The sequence below is a fragment of the Emys orbicularis genome, chromosome 1 (genome assembly GCF_028017835.1).
Source record: "Emys orbicularis isolate rEmyOrb1 chromosome 1, rEmyOrb1.hap1, whole genome shotgun sequence".
Taxonomy (NCBI): Eukaryota; Metazoa; Chordata; order Testudines; family Emydidae; genus Emys; species Emys orbicularis.
Window position 1 is genome coordinate 106,960,499 of NC_088683.1, and position 23,886 is coordinate 106,984,384.

The 23,886-nt window shown below is 43.5% G+C and overlaps 1 protein-coding gene across 1 annotated transcript in view; it reads right to left on the reverse strand.

The window, feature by feature from the left end:
• TBXAS1 (thromboxane A synthase 1) overlaps positions 1-14,906 on the reverse strand; it is a 328,018-nt gene extending 313,112 nt beyond the window's left edge. The window contains exon 1 of the mRNA XM_065407299.1: positions 14,760-14,906. Within this exon, the coding sequence (XP_065263371.1) occupies positions 14,760-14,857 (98 nt within the window). The 5' untranslated portion in view covers positions 14,858-14,906. The remainder of the gene's footprint in view (positions 1-14,759) is intronic.
• Positions 14,907-23,886: the final 8,980 nt, after the last annotated feature.

The window sequence follows — 23,886 nt, forward strand, 5'->3', positions numbered from 1 at the left end:
TGTCATAGGCCCACTGAAGTCAACAGATCAAAATTACACCAAATTACAGCATTTGAGGATCTGTCGAAAAAGGGGACAGTGTGGACAGCTAGATGACCACACACAGTCAGTACTCCTCACACAAGAGTGATTTTTGTAGCAGCACATCAATTCTGCAAACAGCCAAAATACCAGGGGCCTCTTATTTACATAACGGGTGCAAAGCACCTCAGAGAAAGAGAGATTTATGGTGCATCTTCTCTATGGATTTACCTCTTATCACACCAATATTATGTTTAAGCACATTTTTTCACATGAAAAGGTCTGTGTCAAACTGGAGGAGTGAGTGGGGGTGGGGATTTCAAAAGCACTCAGACATAAAACAGCTCTTGTTTTGTTTATCACTGATCTAAACATACTCGGCCAAATTCATCCCCGTGATTTTAAATGGAGTTACAACAGAGGTGAATTTGTTCCCCCAAAGGTTTATCAAAAGGATAACAACAGACTAGAGCGGGTTGAAACTGAAATTTTTCGATGAAAAATAGGGATACATTTTCCAGGAAAACTTTCCTGAAAGTTTCTCATCCTCCCAACCAGCTACACAATTGACACAAAAAGTTTCAAAGAAAACCAACCATTCTAAATGACACTTAACCAAGATTTCCATGTGTTCAACACCCATAACCGAGGCCATGCTTTACAAGACAGTTCAGTCCCCAGCATGTTGAGCTCTTTTGAAAAATCTTGACCTTAATGTTTGTAGTGTTGACACACTAATCTCTCTCCTCTCATCTACATAGACCGGAATTCAAATTCCAAGAGTGGCACAGGCCTAGTCTACACTAAGCTTGACACACTTAATATAGGTGTTCGCAAACACATTAAGAGACATGTTTTCAGCCACAATTTGGGAGGGACCCATTGTTGGCAATGGCTGTTTGCAACAGGTCAATTACATAACATAGACCAACCTTTAAAGGTTTGCTGAGTCTAGTGAGTTTCATACTAATCCTTACTGGAATTCTGTTGACATCACAAAGCTGATGTACCATGCTGCAGTTTTTACACACAGTACCACACAATAAGACTCAGAATGAAGCTAGACAAGGCAAAACCAAGATGCTGACTAACACAGGTATAATTTGAAAACACTACAGTTGGGGTTCCTAGTAAAGCAGTTCTAGATGTTTCACCCACCAAACACTAGTTACCAGGCATTATGTGGCCAGCCCTTTGTGCAGTGGGTTTGCCTTAAGGATCCAGTGAGTCTAGATTAGAGCAGAAAGCTCTGACCAGCTCTGTTCTTCCTCCTTTATAAAACTGGCCATTCGTAGCAATGTACTGCAGAAATAAATACAAATGTAAAAAGAGCTTTTTAGGGTCACTGACTGCTGTAGCAAGATTTTTTCCCCCTCTATTGATAAAGCCAGTTCTATTAAAAAGCCAGAGCCAAGTTTGAGAGACCTTCAGATTCACTGTTTGAGACCCACTAAGTCCCAGAGACTCCATATTAATGCAGAGGGGCAGGATATATTAATAGAGAGGAAGCATCTAGTGAGAAGGAGTGACATTTAGAGAACTAAGCAGATTTGAACCCTGTCTCACAACTATCAGTTTATGCTTGCTGCAATCACCATCTTGGTTTTGTCTTATCAAGCCTCATTCTGAGGCGAACACGGCAGTGCAGTGAATAAAGAGAATTCTAGATTGCTGGAGTCCCAGGTGTGAGTGGAATCATCAAGCCCCTACTGAAGAAACTGGAAGACCTGCAAGTGTGGGTAAGGGAAATATATCCAGCAACCACCCACAGGGTAGCTAGCTGTCAGCAAGAGAGCTTGGTCCCTCTTCAGTGAAAATGCACCCCAATATTTGCCACCCTCTCCCATCCCTATGTATAACCCAAACTATTCACAGTGAAGACAGAATGCCCATGACTGCCGTGCTCTTGCTGTCTCTCATTGCTAAACAATAGGCTATTAAATAACCAAACATCTCAGCTCTATTAGTAATCTTCTTATTACAGCACTGTAAAAATCAGTGTTTATGATGAAGAGGCAGTGGCTGCTGTCTGGAGGAAACCTGCGTTCCACACACGCATGCAGGCACATGCGTATTTCATATGGTGCATTGCAAACTGCATGGAATAGAAAGCAGCTGGAGGAAAATGGCTACAGAGAAATGGTTCTCTGGGGCACCATCTCTTGATTTGTTTTGTTTATAGAAGGAATGAGATTTTTATCTCTGCTCAAAATATAAAATGCTGCCATGGCACAGAGCTCACTGCTTGGTGATGCTCTCGCTTAGGAACATAAACAAGAAGGGGGGGGGGGAAGAGGTGGCTGTGTAGAATCCCTAAAAATGTCAAAATTAAATAGAAAAGGGTCCTTCAGAGGAAACAGTTTATTAACAAGCCCCTTAAGGAGTTCTCCATTTCCTTAATAGTCAGGGACTCTGTTCTGATTACAAACCCATCGCTAAACACTGAGAAGATGGTTTAGTGGACAAAGCATAGGGTTTGAAATACCACAAACCCCTAGTCCTGCAGGTTTGAATCCCAACAACAGGATCAACTTAGACCTTAATGTTTCCATGGTAAATATGCTAATTTCCATACAGCTTTTTGGTTGTAGGTGCTATGGTGCCCTGGATTATTTGACCATCTTGTGCACACAATATATCCCTGAAATCCCTCTATGGCACTGCTCCAGGGGAAGACCACAGCCTTCTTCCTCCTTTGTGACTCATATACAGGATCTCACCTTCTCCCTCTCTGCAGGGGGAAGAGCTCGGTTTTATTTGAGATCATCAGCCAATCATTTCCCCAGATATCAGTCAACACCAGTTCTATTTAGATTAAGCAAAAGCATTATGTATTAGAAACAAATACGAAAGAAAGCAGAAATAATGACAATACACCTCTACCCCGATATAACGCGACCCGATATAACACAAATTCGGATATGATGCGGTAAAGTTAATAAAGTTAAACTTATTTACTTTACATATAACAATAGTTTAGTTAAAATATTATAAACTTATAGAACGAGAGCTTCTAAAAAGGTTAAAATGTATTACTGGCACGCGAAACCTTAAATTAAAGTGAATAAATGAAGACTCGGCACATCACTTCTGAAAGGTTGCCGACCCCTGATCTAGAACAAACTGTATCCCACTGGTCTTTTCAAAATCCACCAGTACACAAAAGAACAGTTTCCATTTTTCCTACTACAAAACTTATACTGTGATCCGATTAGTAAAGATTCCTTTACCTAAGCAAGTTCCTGACAATTTGTCACTTTCCTTTTCTTTGAATGCCTCTGGCCAGCTGAACAAACAAAACAAATAGCGACTTTACAGTGCTCTGACTTTAGATAGATATAAGGTTGCAAGTTACCATTGGTGTATGCATTTGGACCGAGATTTGTCAAAGGAACCTAAGAAAGTTGCACACAAATCCTTTTGAAATTCAGTGGGAGTTGGGTATCCAACTCAGACACCTTAGAGTTAAAAACTGCAATTTTCATTCTGCTTTACATTGCTAATTATTCTAGTTCACTGGCACTTCCATTAACATGAAAGTATAGAGGTCACAAGCACAGCTCTGGAGCAAGACCCTTCAAGGATACACAATTAAAAACCATAAATGCAGATATATTGTGTAAAACTCAATGTGGACTCATTTGTTACAGCTTGGCACAAACCTTTCAGGCCAAACTGAAGTCCCATTCGCTCTCTGTAAACTTTAAAGATCACATGAAGTTTTCCCCCCAAAACAGGAGTAAGGCACCACCATCCTTGGCCACAGTTCCTCCTCTCAACCACTGTCGTGCAGCATGCTATTGGCTTACTGCTCCTCCATCCCTGAGGTGGCTGCATTGCAATGTCTCTCTCACATCCCATACGGTAAACCTCTAGGTAAAGATCTACATCTTGTTACATCTCTATCAATCAAGAGAGTATTTACAAAAAGCTCTTTTGGGATAAAAAAGCATCACACGTGTGGACTATATCGGATTGCAGCCACTCCCAGCTGTCCAGTGCTTCCTCCACAACTAGCCATGTGACTCATTCCTCCATCCTCAATCAGCATCTTCCCTGTCTCTCCTCTCCACACGGCCTTTTGACTTTTCTGCAAATGATCAATGTCCACACCGCTCTTCCTCCTCAGCCATCTACCTCCTCATCCCATTCAAGAACAATCACCCCGTCATTACCCAGCCAAAATTTTTAGCCCCAATAACCCTCTTTGTACCCTTCCTGCCTACTGATCATTTCCAAATCTATCCCTTACATTCCTGAATTTTCCAGGGAACTGAGAGGAAGGGGGGACATCAGGGATGGGGAGGATGTGGGGGGTTACCATAATTATAACCAAGGGGTACACTCCATCACGCAAATACAATGCCTTGGTTCGCCATTGTCCTGCACCCTATATAGTCATTTACATCCACAGAAAGTGGGTGTAAAATGCTACCAGATCAGAACAGAAACTGCACTGATGTAAATAATGACACAAAGTGCATGACCCTGGAGAACTGGACCCTAAATATCTATTCTTTAAATCTTCTCTGTTCCTAGGAAAGTTAAAAACAAAAATAAAGTGAAATTCTTTTTAATAGGATCTACAAAAGAAAATTACTTTGTGCTCCTTCTGCTGCCTGTTCATCCGTGGTTATCATACACTAGAGATCCTCAAAACATGTATTTTGTTTTCTGTCAAAAACTTAGAGGAAAGCAAAACATTTCCATTTTCAGTTTTTCAGGTTTTCATGAAAAAGATAAAACATTTGTTTTCTGTTGTTAAGAAATCATTTTTCAACATACCCCAAGATTTGACAAAAATGAAAATTCTCACTAACATTTCAGTTTTGTCCAAATAGCCATTTTTTTGCACCCCCAAGGAAGTTTTCACCAATAATTTTCAAACAGGTCTATCAAATACTGCACAATTACCTCCTTCCACTTCTCTCTGAGAGGGGTACCCAGGCCTGTGGAAAGCACTAGCTAACTACAGCTGAGCCAGCAGAGAGAACAAAAAGAGCATGAAACATTATTTATGAGGGTCCACAGCTGGATTTTTAAAAAGTTTGAGAGGGTGGAGGGGAAAATAAAAGTTGCCCTTGTTAAAACACTGGAATAGATGTGAGGCGAGGACATGGCACAGGGAGAATTTTTATGTTTACGGTTCAACTTCTCAGAAAGTCCGGTCAGTCAAGGCCAAATTGTCTGCTGGATTAAATCCATTTAAAATCAGTGGAGTTAGGCCAGAGGAGCGTTTGGCCCAGAGCATTTCAAATAATTTAAATTGCAAATCTATACCCCTTGAATCAGGGCAACTGAACCAGGGGAAGGGAGGTACCTGTATTTATTCCAGGGGAGGGAGGGGAGGCAGTGGTGCTGCCAATATCCTCTCTTTGGCAGGGGCACCAGAACAATTTTTAGAGTGGGGGTGCAGAAAGCCCTTGAACAAAACTGTAAAGCATTTGGTTGCTATTATTACTTCAAGCTAGGGAGTATTCTGCACTCCCTTCTAGCCCCAGAGCCCCTTCCCCCCCGGGGATTCAGCCAGGGGAAAGCAGCGTCTTTAAACGGGCTTATTAGTTGCATTGCAGTAGTGCGTAGAGGTCCCAACCCAGACTCTCTTTATGTTAAGCACTATACAGACACAGACAGTCCCTGCCCACAAAAGCCCAAATACACAACACAGACAGAGGGCAAACTGGCAAAGAGAGGCAAGTCATTTGCCCAAAGCCACACAGCAGGCCAGTGGCAGAGACAGGAACACAATCCAGGTCTCCCTACTCCCAGTGCAATCTGGTAGGGGCTCCACAGAAGCCCCAGTAGCAGAAGCTTCCTGAAAAAGGAATTGAGTCAACTTGTGAAACTTGGCCCTGCCAAAGCTAGACCAGCCCAGATCCAAGCCCACAGTGGAGCAATGGCTGTGGGCAGCTTCTGCAGTCACATCCCTACTCACCAGAAATGAAGGCCAGCAGCCTAGCCACTGTCAGCTTGTGCCAGGGTGATCCAGCAATCGTGACCTTTTTGTTTGATTTAACTCACTTTACAGCACTGGAGGACTGTTTCCCACCTGGGCTCTAAAAGTTTTCCAGCGGAGTCCCAAGATCTAACGTATTCTGCAGGACGACCCTCAATGCACAATTAGAACCAATCTCCCTACTCTAAATCAAACTTTATGCCTGAATAATTTAAGTGTCCTTTTTATTTATTTATTTACATAAGACTAAACAACCCAGGAATGGATTTTTTTGACCTGACACTAATATGGTGCAATTAATTCCTATGCAGAAAGTCAACTCAAGGCCTATGCGCTACTTAAGCCCTATTTTGAGGGCTTAAAATGGTGCCTAGATCTTGTGCTGGTCCTCTGAATGTCACCCTTAAGGAAAGAAATGAGGGTATCAACGTTAAACCTGTGTGCTTCCTGAGTGCTGTGTATCAGAAATATAAGGGCCTTTATAGTTTATCCTACGAAGATACTAAAAGTATTTTGCTCTGAAGCTACAAAAATGATTTCAAGCAACTCCTTTCCACCTCACCCAAAATAGAGAGATCTTTGTTTTCAGAAAAAACAGTACAAATTAATATTGTGACAGAACTTCATACCAGATAATCAGATCTTCCTTGTTTTCAGAACTAAAGATGTTTAGTCATTAGAGGCCTGGCACTCTTCCAAATCAGAATTCATTAGCTTACTCTGCTCCCTTTCAGGCAAAGCTTGGTCTGGACCATCCAGAGCCAACTGGTTTTCTCAGAGGGGGAGTCACACATTGCACAGTTCCAATATCATATTATATTTGACATTTTAGTGGAAAATCCAGATTTGCTTGATGTAAGACTATATGACCGAAGCAATGAGGAGTTGGAAGATTTTCTGTCATCAGTGGTAATTTGCCCACATTTCCTGTTCAGTCAGATCCTTGCAACCTCACATGGCGGAACCTTTGAACAAGACAAAGCATTTCCTCCAACTTAAGGGCCATTCTCTGAAAAGCAGCCAACAGGGACAGATGAGGATAAAAGGAAGGGTTTCCCACCCAGCCACCACCTGTCAACTTGATTACTAGTATAGGGTTAACCAGTGATGAGCTGCTAAAATCTTAACAACCGGTTCCCTATAAAAAGTTCTGATTTAAGGGATGTGCCACAGTATGTATTTTTTGTACCAATAGGGTTACCATAGGTTTGTATTTTCCCAGGAGGAATTTTTAAATTTTTAAATTTCCGCCTGGACGGCGATTTAAGAATCAAAAAGCCTGACATCTCTGGGAAAATACGGATGTATGTTAACCCTACCTAAAGTTCTTTTTAAAAAAAGATGGGCCTGAACTAGAAATGAGCTCCGTTTCACATGTGTGGGTCCCCGCCTCTCCCTGGGGGTGTGCTAGGGTGACCAGATGTCCCGATTTTATAGGGACAGTCTCGATTTTTGGGTCTTTTTCTTATATAGGCTCCTATTACCCCCCACCCCGATTTTTCACACTTGCTGTCTGGTCACCCTAAGGTGTGCACATGTATGGGTCCCAGCTGCTCCCTGCCCCCCCTCATTGAAGCAGGTGTGCAGGGTTACTGCCCTGGGAACTGCAGGGCACCAGTGGACCTGGGGCTGGCTGCAGACAGGGGCATGGGGCAGGGCTAGCTGGAGACCGGGGGTGCGACAGGGGCTGGCTGCGGGCAGGAGCTGGCTGCGGGCAGGGGGTGCGACAGGGGCTGGCAGGGGCTGGCTGCGGGCAGGGTGGTGGGTACTCACACGGGGAAATGGGCTGGGAGCAGCCCGAGCAGCAGGACGCAGCCCAGGCCCAGCAGAGCAGCCGGGGACCCACCAGGTAGCAGCAGGAGCCCCAGGGCCAGAGGTCCAAGGAGCAGCAGCAGCAACAGGGCCAGGAGGCAGCCCACATGGCTCCTGCAGCGCAGCGCCCCCGGTGGCCGGGAGGAGGAATTACACGCTTCCCAGCCAGAGCCCATCAAAGCTTCCCTCGCAGGGAAGCCAGTTAACAAGCGGTTCTAAAACCGCTTCAAAATTTAACAACTGGTTCATGCGAACCGGCTCCAGCTCACCCCTGGGGTTAACCCCACACTGTGAGGTTACCAGATTATAAAACATGGGTCACTCAGCCCATTAGTACTAGTAATGGGAGAACTGCAGAAAGGATCCGTTTTGGGGCCCCAATCCCACAAGGTGTTCAGCATCTTCTGCAGTGGGCTAGAAGCTGAGGTCATTCATTGTGTAGCTGGTCATTCATGAATGAAACGGGAGAAAGAGGGTCAGATTTCAAGAGAGACCTAATTTAGGGAGGGACCAGAATGCAAATTGGGATCAGGCTGCTACTACACAAACAGGAGGGCCTCAGCATGTTACATTAGCTTCTTGGCATGTTAAATAGACTTCTGTTTCCTGCTGGATCACCTATTACTAGTGAAAACCACTTCCCAGCAGCCCAAAGTTTGGATGCTTAACTGAATGTCTTGAATCTCTGAAGCTGGGCTGGAAGTCTTGTAAAAGCATGCTCTCATAAGGCTTGAAGTTAGCCTGCAAATATTGCAGAAGCCGCTTGGGGGATTTCAACACATGTGGTTCAAACAGGAACAAAGTAGTGCAGGGTTATGTGGGGGGGAGGAAAGGAAAAGGTCAAAAGTCTTTCAATCTTTGAATAAAAAGCCTGATTTGCACAAGTTCCTGTTTTATCCAAACTAGTTTTCCCACCCTTACTGATACATAAAAACTGGTAGGAATGGCCATTAGAACACCTACTGCTTTGAAGGTTTCAGAGCCAATCCCTTCCCTAACATCTGATTTGATCAATTTCAGAAAATAATTTTAGTACTTTTTATTTAAATAGACATAAATTCACATTTGGCTTATATTTTCAAGAACTCTACCTTGAAAGAAACATGCATTAAGACAGGGGTGGCCAATCTGTGGCTTCGGAGCCACATGTGGCTCTTCAGAAGTTAATATGCGGCTCCTTGTATAGGCACCGACTCCGGGGCTGGAGCTACAGGCGCCAACTTTCCAATGTGCCAGGGGGTGCTCACTGCTCAACCCCTGGCTCATAAAGTTATGATACAATTCGTTTTTACCCAGCTTTTAGATTACACATTATTGGAGATGGGTGAGAAGAGATAGACAGTTTTGGTTTAAGTTTTGCAAAGTCTTATCATCTGGGTTTTGGTTTTGCAAAACTAGGGCTTGGATTTGAGTCTTTTTTTTTTTTAACCTGTATTCTCTGGGACCTCACCAGAACCCCAGATCTAAACATTCCCAACATTAAGTGGATGAAATATCTGAAACCAAGCTGTCCCAAAGTCTGAGTGTTCTAAATTGGTCAGTTAGAGATTAGTTTCAGCTGTGACCCCTGATCCAAATCCAGACCAAGGTTTAGTTGCTGATCCAACTCTCAACTTTATCCAAATTCCTAAAATTCAGGGGCAGAGAGGGTTTAAAAGAACTGTTCTAGTTCTAATTCTTCTCTAGTTTATACAAACTGTAAGCTCTTTGGGGAAGGGATTGTCTTTTTATTACATGTGTGGACATTATCTAGACCAGATCTCTGATCAGCACCTCTAGGTATCATACAAGCAATAAACAATTTTACATGTAAAGCTGATACCTTTTGAATGATTCGGCTTTGCAGCACCAGGCAAGGACATCATAAGCGCGTGTTTCACAATGGGTAAAAGCTAAGCATGCAATGAGAAATATATGTGTGTGTGTGTGTGTGTGTGTGTCCCCCATACACACCTCCCCTTCAACTTCCAATTTTCTAAAAATCAGGTTTGTTTAGACAAGCAGTTGAAAATCTAGTTTGAACACATGCGTCAGAAAGCTGTGACAGCATCTTCATAATGTAAAGCGTATGGTACATTAAACTTTAAAGAAAAGATGAGTTCCTGTTTTCATTTTATCAACAGTTTCACAGGCAGCAAAAGAAAAGCCACAAAATAATGTTTGCACCCACAGCCAAGCATGGGAGACCCAACTCAGCATCTAGTTAAAATGAAAATGAATAATACTTTGCGCAGCTACACTATAGCATCTTTCACTGTAGCATATCAAAGGGCTCTGCAGATACGAATTAAGCCTTTGAGCTATTATTATCCCCATTTTGAAGATGAGGAGAAACAGCCACAAAAAGGTTAAGTGAATAGACTGCTAGTCTCCACATTGTGAGTTGGAAGAGGAAAGTCTGCTTAGGAGGAATTTTTCTGATAAATTACTATGATTAATTATTTGAGCCTTTGTCATAGATCAGGACCCTACTGTGCTAGGTGTTGTGCAAACACAGAACAAAAAAAGACAGTAATTCATCAAAGTATCCATTTTGGTTATCAGAGAAATGGAGGGGGAAGAAGAGGACAGATTTTCAAGCGTGCTCAAAATGCAGCAGCATTCTGTGACATTTGGCCAGGTTTTCAACAGAATTCAGCACCCAGCGTGCTGAATGAACACTGAAAATGTGGCCAAATTAGTCCTTTTTGTATTTTGTAAAACTGTAAAGATTTAAGTGGTTTAAAAACACAGGTTGCTAAATGAAAGACAAAAATAGTAACAGATGATAGCCACTATAAATGTTACCCACTTAATTAAAAAAAAAAAAAGGCAGAGTGTACTTTCATGAGATAAACATTTTACATCAGACCTGTGCATTTTGGGAACTTTGTGTAAAAACAAAAAAAGAGATGTGTGAGTAGAGTGTGATTTTCAAAGGGTCATAACTCGGTGAAACCTAAAACAATTTTCTTCAGAAGACTCAAGGCAGCAAGGATCACCAGACACTGGCGAGGTCATCAGTCATTTTATTCTAGACAGTCACCCCCATGTGCTGATTGGCTGCTTGCTCCAATCCCTCCTGGCCTTACCTTCCTCACAGTCACTCCACTTCTGCCTGACTCCACCTGCCCTCCATCCTTCCCTAATTTTTCCCCAGTCTCTTCTCCCCTCCCCAGCTGCCCGTTTACTTAGTCCCCTAACAAACCTCCAAAAATGATTTTTAAAAATTTGTAGAACTAACATGACATTTGCCAGCATCACATTATTCACTCTGCTCTTATATCCCTTTGCCTCACCAGTGCTGACTTTTGTTCTTGCCAGTGGGTGCTCCTCTCTGCCCCGTCCCCTCCATTCAAGCAGTGTGCAGGGGCCTTGGGGGGCAGGGACATGGACCGGGCCCCACAAAAGATTAATTCAGCTCTGTGGGTGCTGAGCACCCCCTATTTTTTTCAGTGGATGCTTGAGCCCCCAGAGCACCCCCAGAGTTGGCACCTATGCTTTGCCTGCCTCTCCTCCCCACCTTCGCTTTATCTTGTTTATTTAGATTTAAGCTCTTGGAGGCTGGGGCTGTCTCTGAGGCCTGGTCTACATTTAAAAGTTATGTTGGCAGGGGTCAGGGGTATAAAATGTTGGTCAGAGGTATGAAACAAACTACCCCCAGACTGACATAGTTATGTTGACCTAACCCCCAGGGTAGATGCAGCTATACTAATGGGAGAGTGCTTCCATGAACGAAGCTGCTGTCGTTCAGGGAGGTGGTGTTCTTACAGAGATGGCAATTCCCCTTCCATTGGCGTAGGCTGTGTCTATATTATGGGGGCAATGCCGGCATAACCACAGTGACGTAGATATGCCAGTACAGACATACTCTCTGTTTGTGTAGTGCCTAGCACAATGGGCCCTGATCTTGGCTGGTCTGTAGGCATTACTATAACATAAATCATACATTTCTGCTGAAGAGGTGTTTGAGATACATTGCAATCATTTCCCACTCATTACATGCAAAATGGCTGAACCATTTTCATTCAAAATTAAACAAGCAATTAAAAAGGAACCTTCAGGCAGAGGTCAGGCCTGAAAAATGAAAATTTCAGAAAGTTATAAGCAAATGAAAATAGGGGCTTAGAATGGAAACATTCATGGAATCTTAACTACGTAACTGCTCCTGCCATCATAGCCATGTGCAGTGACACTACAAAGGAGCTGCACAATGGCATATGCCGCATGAATGTAGCGAGTAAATGCTCTCTAGAATAATGGACACATTTCTATTAGCAACCATATGCGTATTATTTTCAATAATTCCCTGCTTGCAAGGTTTCAGCCCTGAAGGAGTTTTTAATAACACACAGCAGAGCTAACTCCTCCTTATAAATAGCAGCTAGGTTGGAAAAGGTTGATAGGCTTCTAACAAACAGCAGAAGCCACTTCTCTTCTTACGGTTGCAGATGGATTTCAAGCCACTAATCCTACAGCTTGAATCATTACATTTTACTGAAATAAACAACAAATGGATGGTGAAAAGCTTATGTCTGCTAGGTGAACTTTCACCCGACAGCTCAGATAGGTTGCCCAACACATTCTACTAGAAGTTTGAGAAACACACTGTCTTTTCATTGAAATAATGGCCTCCAGGCATCAGTATCCTTTAATTATCTAAGCTTGTATTAATACATCTCCACAGATCAGCAGCAAGAGTTATAATTGCAATTGCACTGGTAGTAAGTACCATATTGTTAGAACTGCACAACACTCAGTCCAACTTCTTTCCCACAGTCTTAGAACATCACAAAACATGCTTTTTTTTTTTTAAGAGGAAAACATTGGCTGCTTGATCTCTAACCAAATGACGATTCCCCTCCACACACACACATTTTCATAATTTTTAAACTCTTTTCCTGCTTCAAACAATTCTAACTACACTCTTTTAAACAAATCTATGCCCAAAAGAAATGAAGCTTGAAAGCTGAAGTTCGGCACAGGCTGTGGGTCAAATCCATGACTGACAAAACAGGAAACAATTCTATTGACTTCATTAAGTCAATAGAGTTACATGGCTACTGATGCCAACAATGAATTTTGCCCAGGACTTAGGCCTTATCTACACTACAGGGGAAATTTGATCTAAACTACGTAATTTGAGTTATGTGAATAGTGTAACTGAAGTCGATGTAGCTTAGACCTACTTTCGGCGGGGTCCACACTACACGACGTTGACGGGAGACACTCTCCCGTCGACTCCCCCTACTCTTCTCAATCCGATGGAGTACAGGAGTCGACGGGATAGCGATCTGGGGTCGATTTAGCAGGTCTTCACTAGAACCGTTAAATCAATCGCTAATGCATCAGTTGCTGCTTGTCGATCCCCCAGGAAGTGTAGACAAGCCCTTAGTCTGAACAAATGATTGCTTTTGATTTAACAGAGAGTTAGGGACTCCTGAAAAGCGCACACAATGGACAGGGTCAGCATGTAGATTTATTATATTAAGAAATGCACACCTGACGGCAGATACATACACTTCTCAGAACTGTGCACTTTGGGAAGCTTGTTAAGAAGCAGTAATTGTGGCTTTGCCTGCAACCTCCCACGCCAATGGGGCTCTCCAGCCCCTTTTCTATCTCCCTAAATTGTTAGGGGTGGGGGTTCCCCTCCTTGCAGCTGAACGTGACCTATGGTCTAAACATCATGAACTAATCTGTGGGCCTGATCTTGCACTCCTGACTCAAGCAAAATCCTCATTGACGTCAATGGGAGTTTTGCTTTTAAACCACAATCCACACTGGACATTGGGTGTGCTGCAGCAAGAATCTTCAGAGCGATTTATCTGGATCTCAAAAAACAGACCACAAAACAGATGGGTTGGACTGTAACTTTTCAAAGGAGGTTTCGGTCAATTATTATTTTAACCCAAACTGGATCACCAACATATCTATTTAATACATTCTGCCAAACCACCTAGGGCCCAACCTCACTCCCTTTGAAGTCAGCAGGAGTTTCAATTGACTTAAATAGAGAAATGGATGAGGCCCTAAGAGATTCAAGAATCAAGGTACATGCAGACGAGCATCTCTCATTAACACACCTACAGAAACGTCTGTAGTATCCTACGGTGTTATTACTGCGTTTTATCTTTATCTTTGCTGGTGGTCTAAAGACTGTATTTAGCTTAGATTTCCTAACATTTTCCTGTAATCTCTTCCTTGGACACACAGAAACAAAGAACAATGGTTGATGATGGGGTGAGTGGGGAGGATTCAAGGCACAGCTCTAGTAAAAACAGAGATGGCAGTAAACTATTGCTAATTTGCCTAATAGATAATCAGCACACGTAGGCAAGGTTCTTTGTCCACTGTAATCCAGTTCTTTCCTACTTTATAAGCCTCCCTCCACATCCCCTACTATGTTTATGATTAGGTTGACAATCAGTCTACTATGTACTCAATGTGAGAAATAAAAAAAATAAGCAAGGGAACTCAAGTAGTGTTTACAGTGCTGGTAGGTTTGAGTTGAAAAGCCAAGCAAAGGGCGTGGGTAAGATCAAGAGAGAAAAAGGTCCATTGAGACTCTGCAAGTGACATTATACTTTTTTCCTTTTCAAATCTGACCACCTTCAACATCTCTCACATGAAAACTTAATGGGGATGAAACCAGGAGTTATTAACATAAATTTGATAGGTTTCTACAGAAATTACTCTAAAAACCTAGACTTTAATAGGGAAATTTTAAAAAACAAAATTAAAAAAAGAAACCTTTAGAAAGGACAAAATTCTCTCACAAATTTGACAAGATTTTCTAACAAGTGTCTATTTTATTCTTTTAATCTCTGCATCTGCCTCCACTCCAGCCTCTTAAAATGAAACACTAAGATATTTTGATTGAGGGGATACACTTGTACTGAATTCCTGCTGGCAGAATCTACTCCTGGAGCTAATTTTTTGGCTGGCTTTCAGTATTACATAGGTCTCATATTAGTATGAATACACTTACCAATAGAGTAACACTAGGAGGATCACCAGCAGAGCCACTGTTACTGTTGTTCCATTGATTTCCATGAAGACAAATTTCAAGAGATCTGCAAGCTCCATTTTCCTTCACTACACAATGCTGGGCTTGAGGTTGATGGGGAAGTCTCCTCAATAACAGATAAAACCTGCCAGTTACATGAATGACAGTCTGTAGTGAAACAGGAACCAAGAGAGCAAAGTCTGTCAAACCAACTCTAATTGTGAACTTTTCCTGTTCTCACTGACTGCACCCTCAGAGAGAGGCAGAAGTTAAGGGCTTCCTGTGTAATGGGATGAAGCAACTTTTTTTCCCCCTTGATGACTGTCACATTAATAAATATTTACATAGCCACTGCTTGAAACATCAGAGCTGGCCCATAGGTTTGCAGCGGGGGAGGGGGGGAATAAAAGAGGGAATATATCACGCGTATGTGGAATAGATTTGAAAAAAAATACCTCAGTGAATCCAGTGTGCTCTGTAAATAGAAAAGTTCCTTTAAAATGTGAACAATCTGGCAACATACTACTGACGCATGGGAAAATTGCTCAATAGGCAGCCCTGGAAAGGGGCTGTCCATAGGAGAGGCGCAACAACAGCGCAAGCATCCTCTAGCGTCCCTCTAACATGACTCAACCCTGACTTGAACGACCATCTCAAGAAGCAAAAGGGTAATTCTGCTTCCCTGCCAGTTCAGTCCTTGGTATCTCAGATTAGACAGTAAGCAGAGTTGAAACTAGAGGGCATCTCTACAATGGGCACACAACTACTTATACATAAGCTATCAGATGCTAATGAATTTCAAATCACTAACGGTTTGAGCCATAGTTAAAAGTGACTTTCAAGTGAGAGACATCCTCCACCACCCAGGAGATTCCTGGTCCCTAGGGCCATCCAACATATTTTGTTATTATTTAAAGAAAAAATAGATATTGCACACAACCTATTTGAAAGTTATGCAAATTAAAATATTCCCAAAGAGAACTAGGTTTGTAAAGAAGTATTGGAGCATAAGCTTTCGTGGGTGAATGCCCACTTCATCAGACGCAAGTGGGATGAAGTGGGCATTCACCCACGAAAGCTTATGCTCCAATACTTCTGTTAGTCTTAAAGGTGCCACAGGACCCTCTGTTGCTTTTTACAGATTCAGACTAACACGGCTACCCCTCTGATACTAGGTTTGTAAACTATCTAGTAACTTTAAGAACTAGACATTCTGCTCATCGGATTCCCATAACATACAAGACGAAAAGTAGTTTCTTCTTATACAGCCCCCTGAGATAACAGCTTAGATATAATGTGTGAGGCTTCTCCAACACCACTGTATTACATTTCCTTCTCTTATCAGAGAGGTTAATAATATAGGTATCAGAAAAGTAAAAATCTCCAACGCAATAGAGTTTAATTTTAAGATGATCTGACTCTACTATAACTGAATTACTGCTATTTTAGTTCTCGGTGCTTCACAACTACATTTATTCCTTTCCAGCGCTGGATCCTTACAAAATAAGTAAAAGGTGTTAACCAGCTCATCAGCTCCACAGAGTAGCACAGTAATTCACAGAAAACTTTGCTTACTGTATTAATAATGCCATTGCTTCCAGATGCTACTCTGGGTCAATAATAGCTCTGCCCGTTTGCTGTTGCCAAGTTGTCCGAGAACAATTGAATCACAATTCAAGACTGGAGACGTGAAGGATTAATCATTGGGCACACACTGATCCCAAATAGCACTGATCTCGCTGGACCTTCGTTTATATGGAATATTTCTTAAAAGCTTCTTAAAAAAGGAGAATGATTAGTCACAAATCTTGAGAGCGAGACATTAGATATTTTGACTTTACTGCACTTCTTTGTTAAAGAGTACGTATAGTTGCCCACAGTAGACCTGATGCTTCTCCCAATGAAGGCAATGGCAAAACTTATGTTGAGTTCAGTCAATACTGAGTTGGACCCAGATCTTGCTTGATTATTTTTAGAAGCTCAATGGAACTTTCCAGGATCATGCTTGGAGGAGGATGGGATGTATTTGTTCTTAAACACACACATAATGAAGTAAAATGGATTTTCAAAATCAGCATCCCATTTGGAAAAGAATGAATAAACAAGTAGTTTGATTGTTGTTGGGCACCGCATTTTTACACCTCTGCACCTGTTTCTTGCTAAAGTTTTTAACTTGGCATCTTCACCAGATAGAGGGGAAGTTGTACAACACTAATCCTAACACTCACCTGGAACATGCCTCACACGCCCATTCGCTACAAGGTATTTACAGTGATACCACAGTCAAGTTGCTAATTTCCCAAAAGAGACTTTGTCTCAAAGATCCAGCTGATGCCTTGTGGAAAACTTTGAGAAACATTCTATTTATAGGGCCTGTTTTCAGTATTTCTCTTCCCTCACCTCTTCGTTACAAGAGTCATTTGCATGAGAAACATGTTTATTGAAGAGTTAATAGGAGACTTATTTTTCCATCTCTACTCACAATCCTCTGCTGAATGACACAACATCTGGTTGGTATGAAAAGTACTATAATGTCAGTCAGGAGTATGTGACTTCATAGAGGGGCAAGTTCTGTTCCTCTCATTCAAATGTCCGAGAAGGTTGAGGGGAGGTAGAAGGGGGAAGGAATCCTCTGCACTCAGGGAGCAGAGCTACTCGGTGGCTGCTTACTGCAAGGTCAGGGCACAGCAGGGTTCCACTCAGGTTGCAGCTCATGTATTCAGGGACAGGCAGGGGGAGTAGATCCACAAGGATCACACTCCATTGACATTTATACTGCGCTCATCACTAGGACATCTTCTTCCATCCCAAATTCTCGTCCACCGCAGGAAGAACCCACAGGGCTCAGATCTGTTCCACACAAACCTATGCTTGGGTGCTTCATATCCAGACACTTCCCACCTTCAACGTGCAGCAGAATCACATAATTAGAGGAATGCAGCAGCAGCAGAACTAAAGTAGAGGAAAGGGCAGGATTTGGCCTGCACTGCAGAAGCAGCTGAAGTCTTACAGAGCAAGAGAGCCAGTTTACTTGTGTGTGTTTACAGCAGTAAAAAAGAAAAGAAAAGAAAAAGAAAAAAAAAAGGAAGTACAGAAATTGCGTGACAAATACTAGAAATTGAACTGTTCCTCAGCTGAAAAATAGTCTAAGTTTTCCAGGAAGAGTTAATGATTTTAAAGCCTTGTCCACATGACCAGGAATAGTTTTTAAACACAGTTGCAACAGAACTAGTTTCTAAATTGGAATGCAGCATAAATATTCTACCACGATGAAAACCTTCAAAATGCTTGCCATAGATTAGTGTAGTGGTGACACAGAAAATATGGAATAAATAATTAACAACAACATTATAGATCTCAAGTCATAGGCCAGAATCCCTGGCACAATTTAGGCCTAAGCTTTAAAACATATCAAACAGCACATACTGTTTCTGTGTTTCATAGACAGGATATGTAGGTTGTGTAAAAGCTAAACTAACTTGGTTTAACCATAAACTCTTGCTAAGGGCTTGTCTACATTACCCGCTGGATCGACGGGCAGCAATCAATCCAGCGGGGGTCGATTTATCGCGTCTAGTCTAGACACAATAAATTGACCACCGAGCACTCTCCAGTCGACTTCGGTACTCCACCAGGGCGAGAGCCGCAGGCAGAGTCAACGGGAGAGCGTCAGCCATTGACTTACCGCAGTGAAGACACCCAGTAAGTAGATCTAAGTACGTCGACTTCAGCTAACGTTACTCATGTAGCTGAAGTTGCTTAACTTAGATCGATCCCCCCGCCCCCCAGTGTAGACCAGGCCTAAGTTATGAAGTAAATTCCTTCTATTTTATATGCTTTATGTCTATACATTTGTAATGGACACACTGTAGAACTATCAATGTTATTTGATATAAATTCAGAAGGTATAATTTTATTACTAGATATAGGAAATCTAAAAAGGTGTCAATTAACATTTAAAAAGCTTAATTATCTGATAGTTCTATCTAAAGCATTCTTTAATAGACCCTTTCAGTTCAAGGAAGTTTTGTAGCGTAAGCAACTTGACCACAAACCAATGCAAATAGTTCGGCCCATGCTGTTTATTTTAACAGGGCCACCCAGAGGATTCAGGGGGCCTGGGGCAAAGCAATTTCGGGGGCCCCTTCCATAAAAAAAAGTTGTAATACTATAGTAACATGTATTTGGAAATGTAAAAAATAACCAGTGAAATACATTCAAAAATTAATTTTTAATACTTTGAAAATACACAAAATACATTATTTAAAAACATTAAATGCTTTAATGGTATGTATACATTTGCAACTACATAATGGGCTGTTGCTGGGTGATGGTTGGTGCCAATGGGCTGTCGCTGCCTGGGGGTGGCGCTGCTGTTGCCCAGGGCTGGGTGGGGAGAGGGGTCGGGGGGTATCCGGCTCAGAGGGGCTGGGCTCGGAGCTGGGGGTCAGGGCTGTGGGGGGGATGGGGCCGGGGGGTGTCTGGCTCAGAGGGGCTGGGCTCGGAGCTGGGGGTCAGGGCTGTGGGGGGAGTGGGGTCAGGGGGGTGTCCGGCTCAGAGGAGCTGGGCTCGGAGCTGGGGGTCAGGGCTGTGGGGGGAGTGGGGTCAGGGGGGTGTCCGGCTCAGAGGGGCTGGGGGGGGGGGTCAGAGGGGTGTCCGGCTCTGAGGGGCTTACCATGCTGCTTACTCCCACCTCCCCCCTCTCCCAGAGCCTCAGCGCGCCGCGTCCAGGAGCGGCCCTGGACAGCGCTGCAGCGGCCTGGCTCCACGGGACCTGAGGTCCCGCTGCTCGGCCAGGAGCTCAGAGCCCTGCCCCCTTACCATGCGGCTCTGAGCGGGAGGAGCTTAGGCCATGCCGCTGCAGCGCTGTCCAGGACCACTCCTAGACGCGGCGCGCTGAGGCGCCGGGGGATGGGGGAAGGCGAAGGCGGAGGCGGGGGCAGGGGGGAGCCTCAGTCATTCTCGTGGGGGCCCCTGCGGGGCCTGGGGCCTGGGGCAAATTGCCCCATTTGCGCCCCCCCCCCCCCCCGGGCAGCCCTGTATTTTAAATAGAAACGTGATCAATAAGATATATACAACTAATCTAACAAAAAGGTGTTTGTGTATAATACAAAACAAATACCTAATATATAAAGAAGCTGATGTAGTCAAGTGGAATATTGAGAAGCTAATGTGAAGGGCAAATCTTTAAGATGAACCAACCAAAATTTTCTAAGATCATAAAGCTTGATCAACAGTGTGCTTGGCAGTTGAACAGAGCGTTTCACACTTGAAGCCATCCTTTTAGTGTGAAGGTGTAGGGAATATTCAAGTACTGGTAAAGAAGTGTGTGTTTCATATTATTGCATTAATTGTTATCTCCCATTGGTGACTGACCAAGAAAATGACTTTTTGTTTAGATGTTCGTCATACAGCTGTGACGGGTTAGATCACAGAAACCCCCTTGGGAGCTGCCACCCAATGTGCAAAGACTACCCCTGCTTCTGTTTTCCCTGCCAGCTCAGGACTCCAGCACCCTGTCTTGCTGAGCCAGACACTCCAGTCTGCTCTAACAAAGACTCAGGGTCTGAATCACTTGCCCCAAAGCTGCAAGTTTACCTGAAAACAGCGTACAGTAGTGTGCTTGTCTTTAGCACTCAGATGCCCAACTCCCAATGGGGTCTAAACCCAAATAAATCCGTTTTACCCTGCATAAAGCTTATGCAGAGTAAACTCATAAATTGTTCGCCCTCTATAACACTGATAGAGAGATATGCACAGTTGTTTGCTCCCCCAGGTATTAATACATACTCTGAGTAAATTACTAAATAAAAAGTGATTTTATTAAATACAGACAGTAGGATTTAAGTGGTTCCAAGTAGTAACAGACAGAACAAAGTAAGTCACAAGCAAAATAAAATAAAATGCGCAAATCTATGCCTAATCAAACTGAATACAGATAATCTCACCCTCAGAGATGCTTCAGTAAGTTTTTCTCAGACTGGACACCTTCCAGGCCTGGGCACAATTCTTTCCCCTGGTACAGCTCTTGTTGCAGCTCACGTGATAGCTAGGGGATTCTTCATGATGGCTCCTCCCCCTCTCTGTTCTCTTCCACCCCTTTATATATCTTTTGCATAAGGCGGGAACCCTTTGTCCCTCTGGGTTTCCACCCCCCCTCACTGGAAAAGCACCAGGTTAAAGATGGATTCCAGTTCAGGTGACATGATCACATGTCACTGCAAGACTTCATTACTCACTTGCCAGCACACACATATACAGGGAGACTCACAGGTAAACAGCCATCTGCAGACAATGGTCCTGGTTAATGGGAGTCATCAAGATTCCAAACCATCATTAATGGCCCACACTTTACATAATTACAATAGGCCCTCAGAGTTACATTTTATATTTCTAGTTTTAGATACAAGAGTGGTACATTTATACAAATCAGATGATCATACTCAGTAGATTATAAGCTTTGTAATGATACCTTACAAGAGACCTTTTGCATGAAGCATATCCCATTTGCATTATAGTCACTTATTATCAAATTTTTTATTAAACTATCCCAGTTACATTATATTCACTTATTATCATGTTTTTATAAAACCATGTAGACTGCACAACGTCACAACAGCAATACAGACAGGACCATCCAAGGCTGTAAAGAGACATACATAAAAACTCTTCTCAACTTCAAAATGGACATTTCTGCAAACAGCTAAAAGCGCTGTTGGAAAGGTCATGGAGTTGTGCAAAATCAACCAGACGACCACACTGTAGAGGGGCCCACAGAAAGTAACTTGCAGAGGTAGGTCGCTGGCTGGAGCTGAGCCAGCACGTGTTCAACATATGGCCCAACATGGCTTACACTAGGGTTACCATATTTTAATTTTAAAAAAGGAGGACACTCCGGCCCCGCCCCAACTCCGCCCCTTCCCTGCCCCCAGCCCCGTCCCAACTCCGCCCCTTCCCCAAAGCCCCTGCCCCAACTCTGCCCCCTCCCCTGAACGCTCCGCCCCCCTGCTCCTCCCCCTCCCCGGCTTCCCGCAAATCAAATGTTCGTGGGAAGCCTGAAACAGGGAGGCAGCAGGTAAGCTGGGGCTGGGGCGTGGCGCGGCCCAGTCCGGCCCCCCCGGCCGAGCAGCTCCCTTCGGCGGCCGGCCGGCCCAGGCCAAGAGGCTCTGGCCCCGGCGTCTCCCGCCCCAGCGGCCCCGGCCGAGCATCGCCAGCCCCAGCGGCCCCGGCCCGGACCCAAGCCCCACGACCCCTCCCTCCCTCCCTATTTTCCCGGACATGTCCGGCTTTGGGGGATTTCTTCCCGGACAGGGATTTGAGGCCCAAAAAGCCGGACACGTCCGGGAAAATCAGGACGTATGGTAACCCTACTTACACAAACTTGGATAGCACAAGAAATCTTGCACAAAGAACCTGGAATTTTTCAGACAATTTACAAGAAGTCATAAAGGGGACTCCTTGTTTTCTCATTGGATGATGGGAAAGAACACAACTTGTGTTCTGGTTGAACATGCAAAAGTCTTTGCCAGAAACATAGGTCACTTTCTGATTGCCATGCCTCTCCCCCACCCCAACAATCCCCCCCACACCCAGTGAGCTTTTCCAAGAAAGGAACTAGGCCATATCACCAGCAGAAAATTTTTAAAAATGCCCTTTGTTGTTCAACATGTTGCTCCCTGAAGCTGAAATACATGGAAGAGAGAGAGAGTGTGAGCGAGACTGCCATTGCCTGCGCAGCAAGAGCTCTCCTTGCTCCATAACAACTGAAGTTTTGTAACTAACAAGCACCCTATTAACTCTGGGCTTCTCTACATAAACACTTGGTTTCTGGCAAGCTGGGGTGTAAATCTACCCTCCATTAGCCTGCCACATACTACACTGAAAGGGGAAAAAAAAGACCCATAGCAGTGAGTCTCAGAGCCTGGGGCTATGGACTCAGACTTGCACTACAGTGCTAAAAATAGCAGTGTAGACATTATGACTTGGGATCTGAGATCTGGTAAGGGGTGTGGGCCTCAGAGCCTGAGCAGAAATGTCTACACTGCTACTTTTAGCAATACAGCATGTTCTTCGACATGGGCTCTAAGACTCTACCACCTTTTTTTTTTTTTTTTTTTTGCAGTGGAGATGTATCCTTTGGGTCTGTGTGGAGCCTGCTGACATACAGTAAAAGTTCTTTAGTGCACTTTGAAATAAGAGTAGCTCAAAGCACACTAGGGAACTTTCAGTGCCCAGCAGCAGAGTCTGCATAGACATTTAGTGCACCCCAGGCTAGTGCAGGGTAGATTTACACTCTAGCTTGCCGGGAACTAAGTGTCCAACAAGCCCTTTATCTAGAGAGACTGCTGCAAAATCCAGAACAAGAATAGGAATACATCTGTCATAACACTTAGGCCAGGACTACACTACCACTTATTTCAGTATAACTTACATCACTCTGGGGTGCAAATAAGCCACCTCCCTGAGCGACACAAGTTACACCAACCTAAGCGTTGGTGTGGACAGTGCTATGTTAGTGGGCGAGCTTCTCCCAACAACATAGCTACCACCTCTCACAGAGATGGATTTATTATGCCAATGGGAGAGCTCTCTCCCATCAGTATAGAGTGTCTTCACCATACACGCAGCGGTGCAGCTGTGCCTATGTAGTTCTCCTAGCGTAGACTAGCCCTTAAAGTTCATTCAGGTGATTCACTCAATCTCTAGAAACCAGTCACTGCAATTGTGAAGCTGAGCTGGAGAAGCCCCCTTCATGTCACTTTCAAAAGTGACTTTTATACATGAATTGTTTACCCAAGTGGTGACCTGCTCATGTTAAACCAAATGCGCCTCAGAAAGTACATAACAGAGTTAAAGCTTTTGAATGACTAAAGCGTATAATGTGTGCTTATACTTCACTAACAAATTTAGTCTTAGTTGTCTAGAACTTATACTGAATCACTAAGAGAGACAAGGTGGGTGAGGTAATTATTGGACAAACTTCTGCTTTTGAGGTTTATAGAGCTCTTCTTCAGATCTGGAGAAGGTAATCAGGGTGTCATATCTAAGGTGGGACAGATAATTAAGTATAAGAGGTTCCCACAAGTTGAAGGACACTACTTAAAACGAA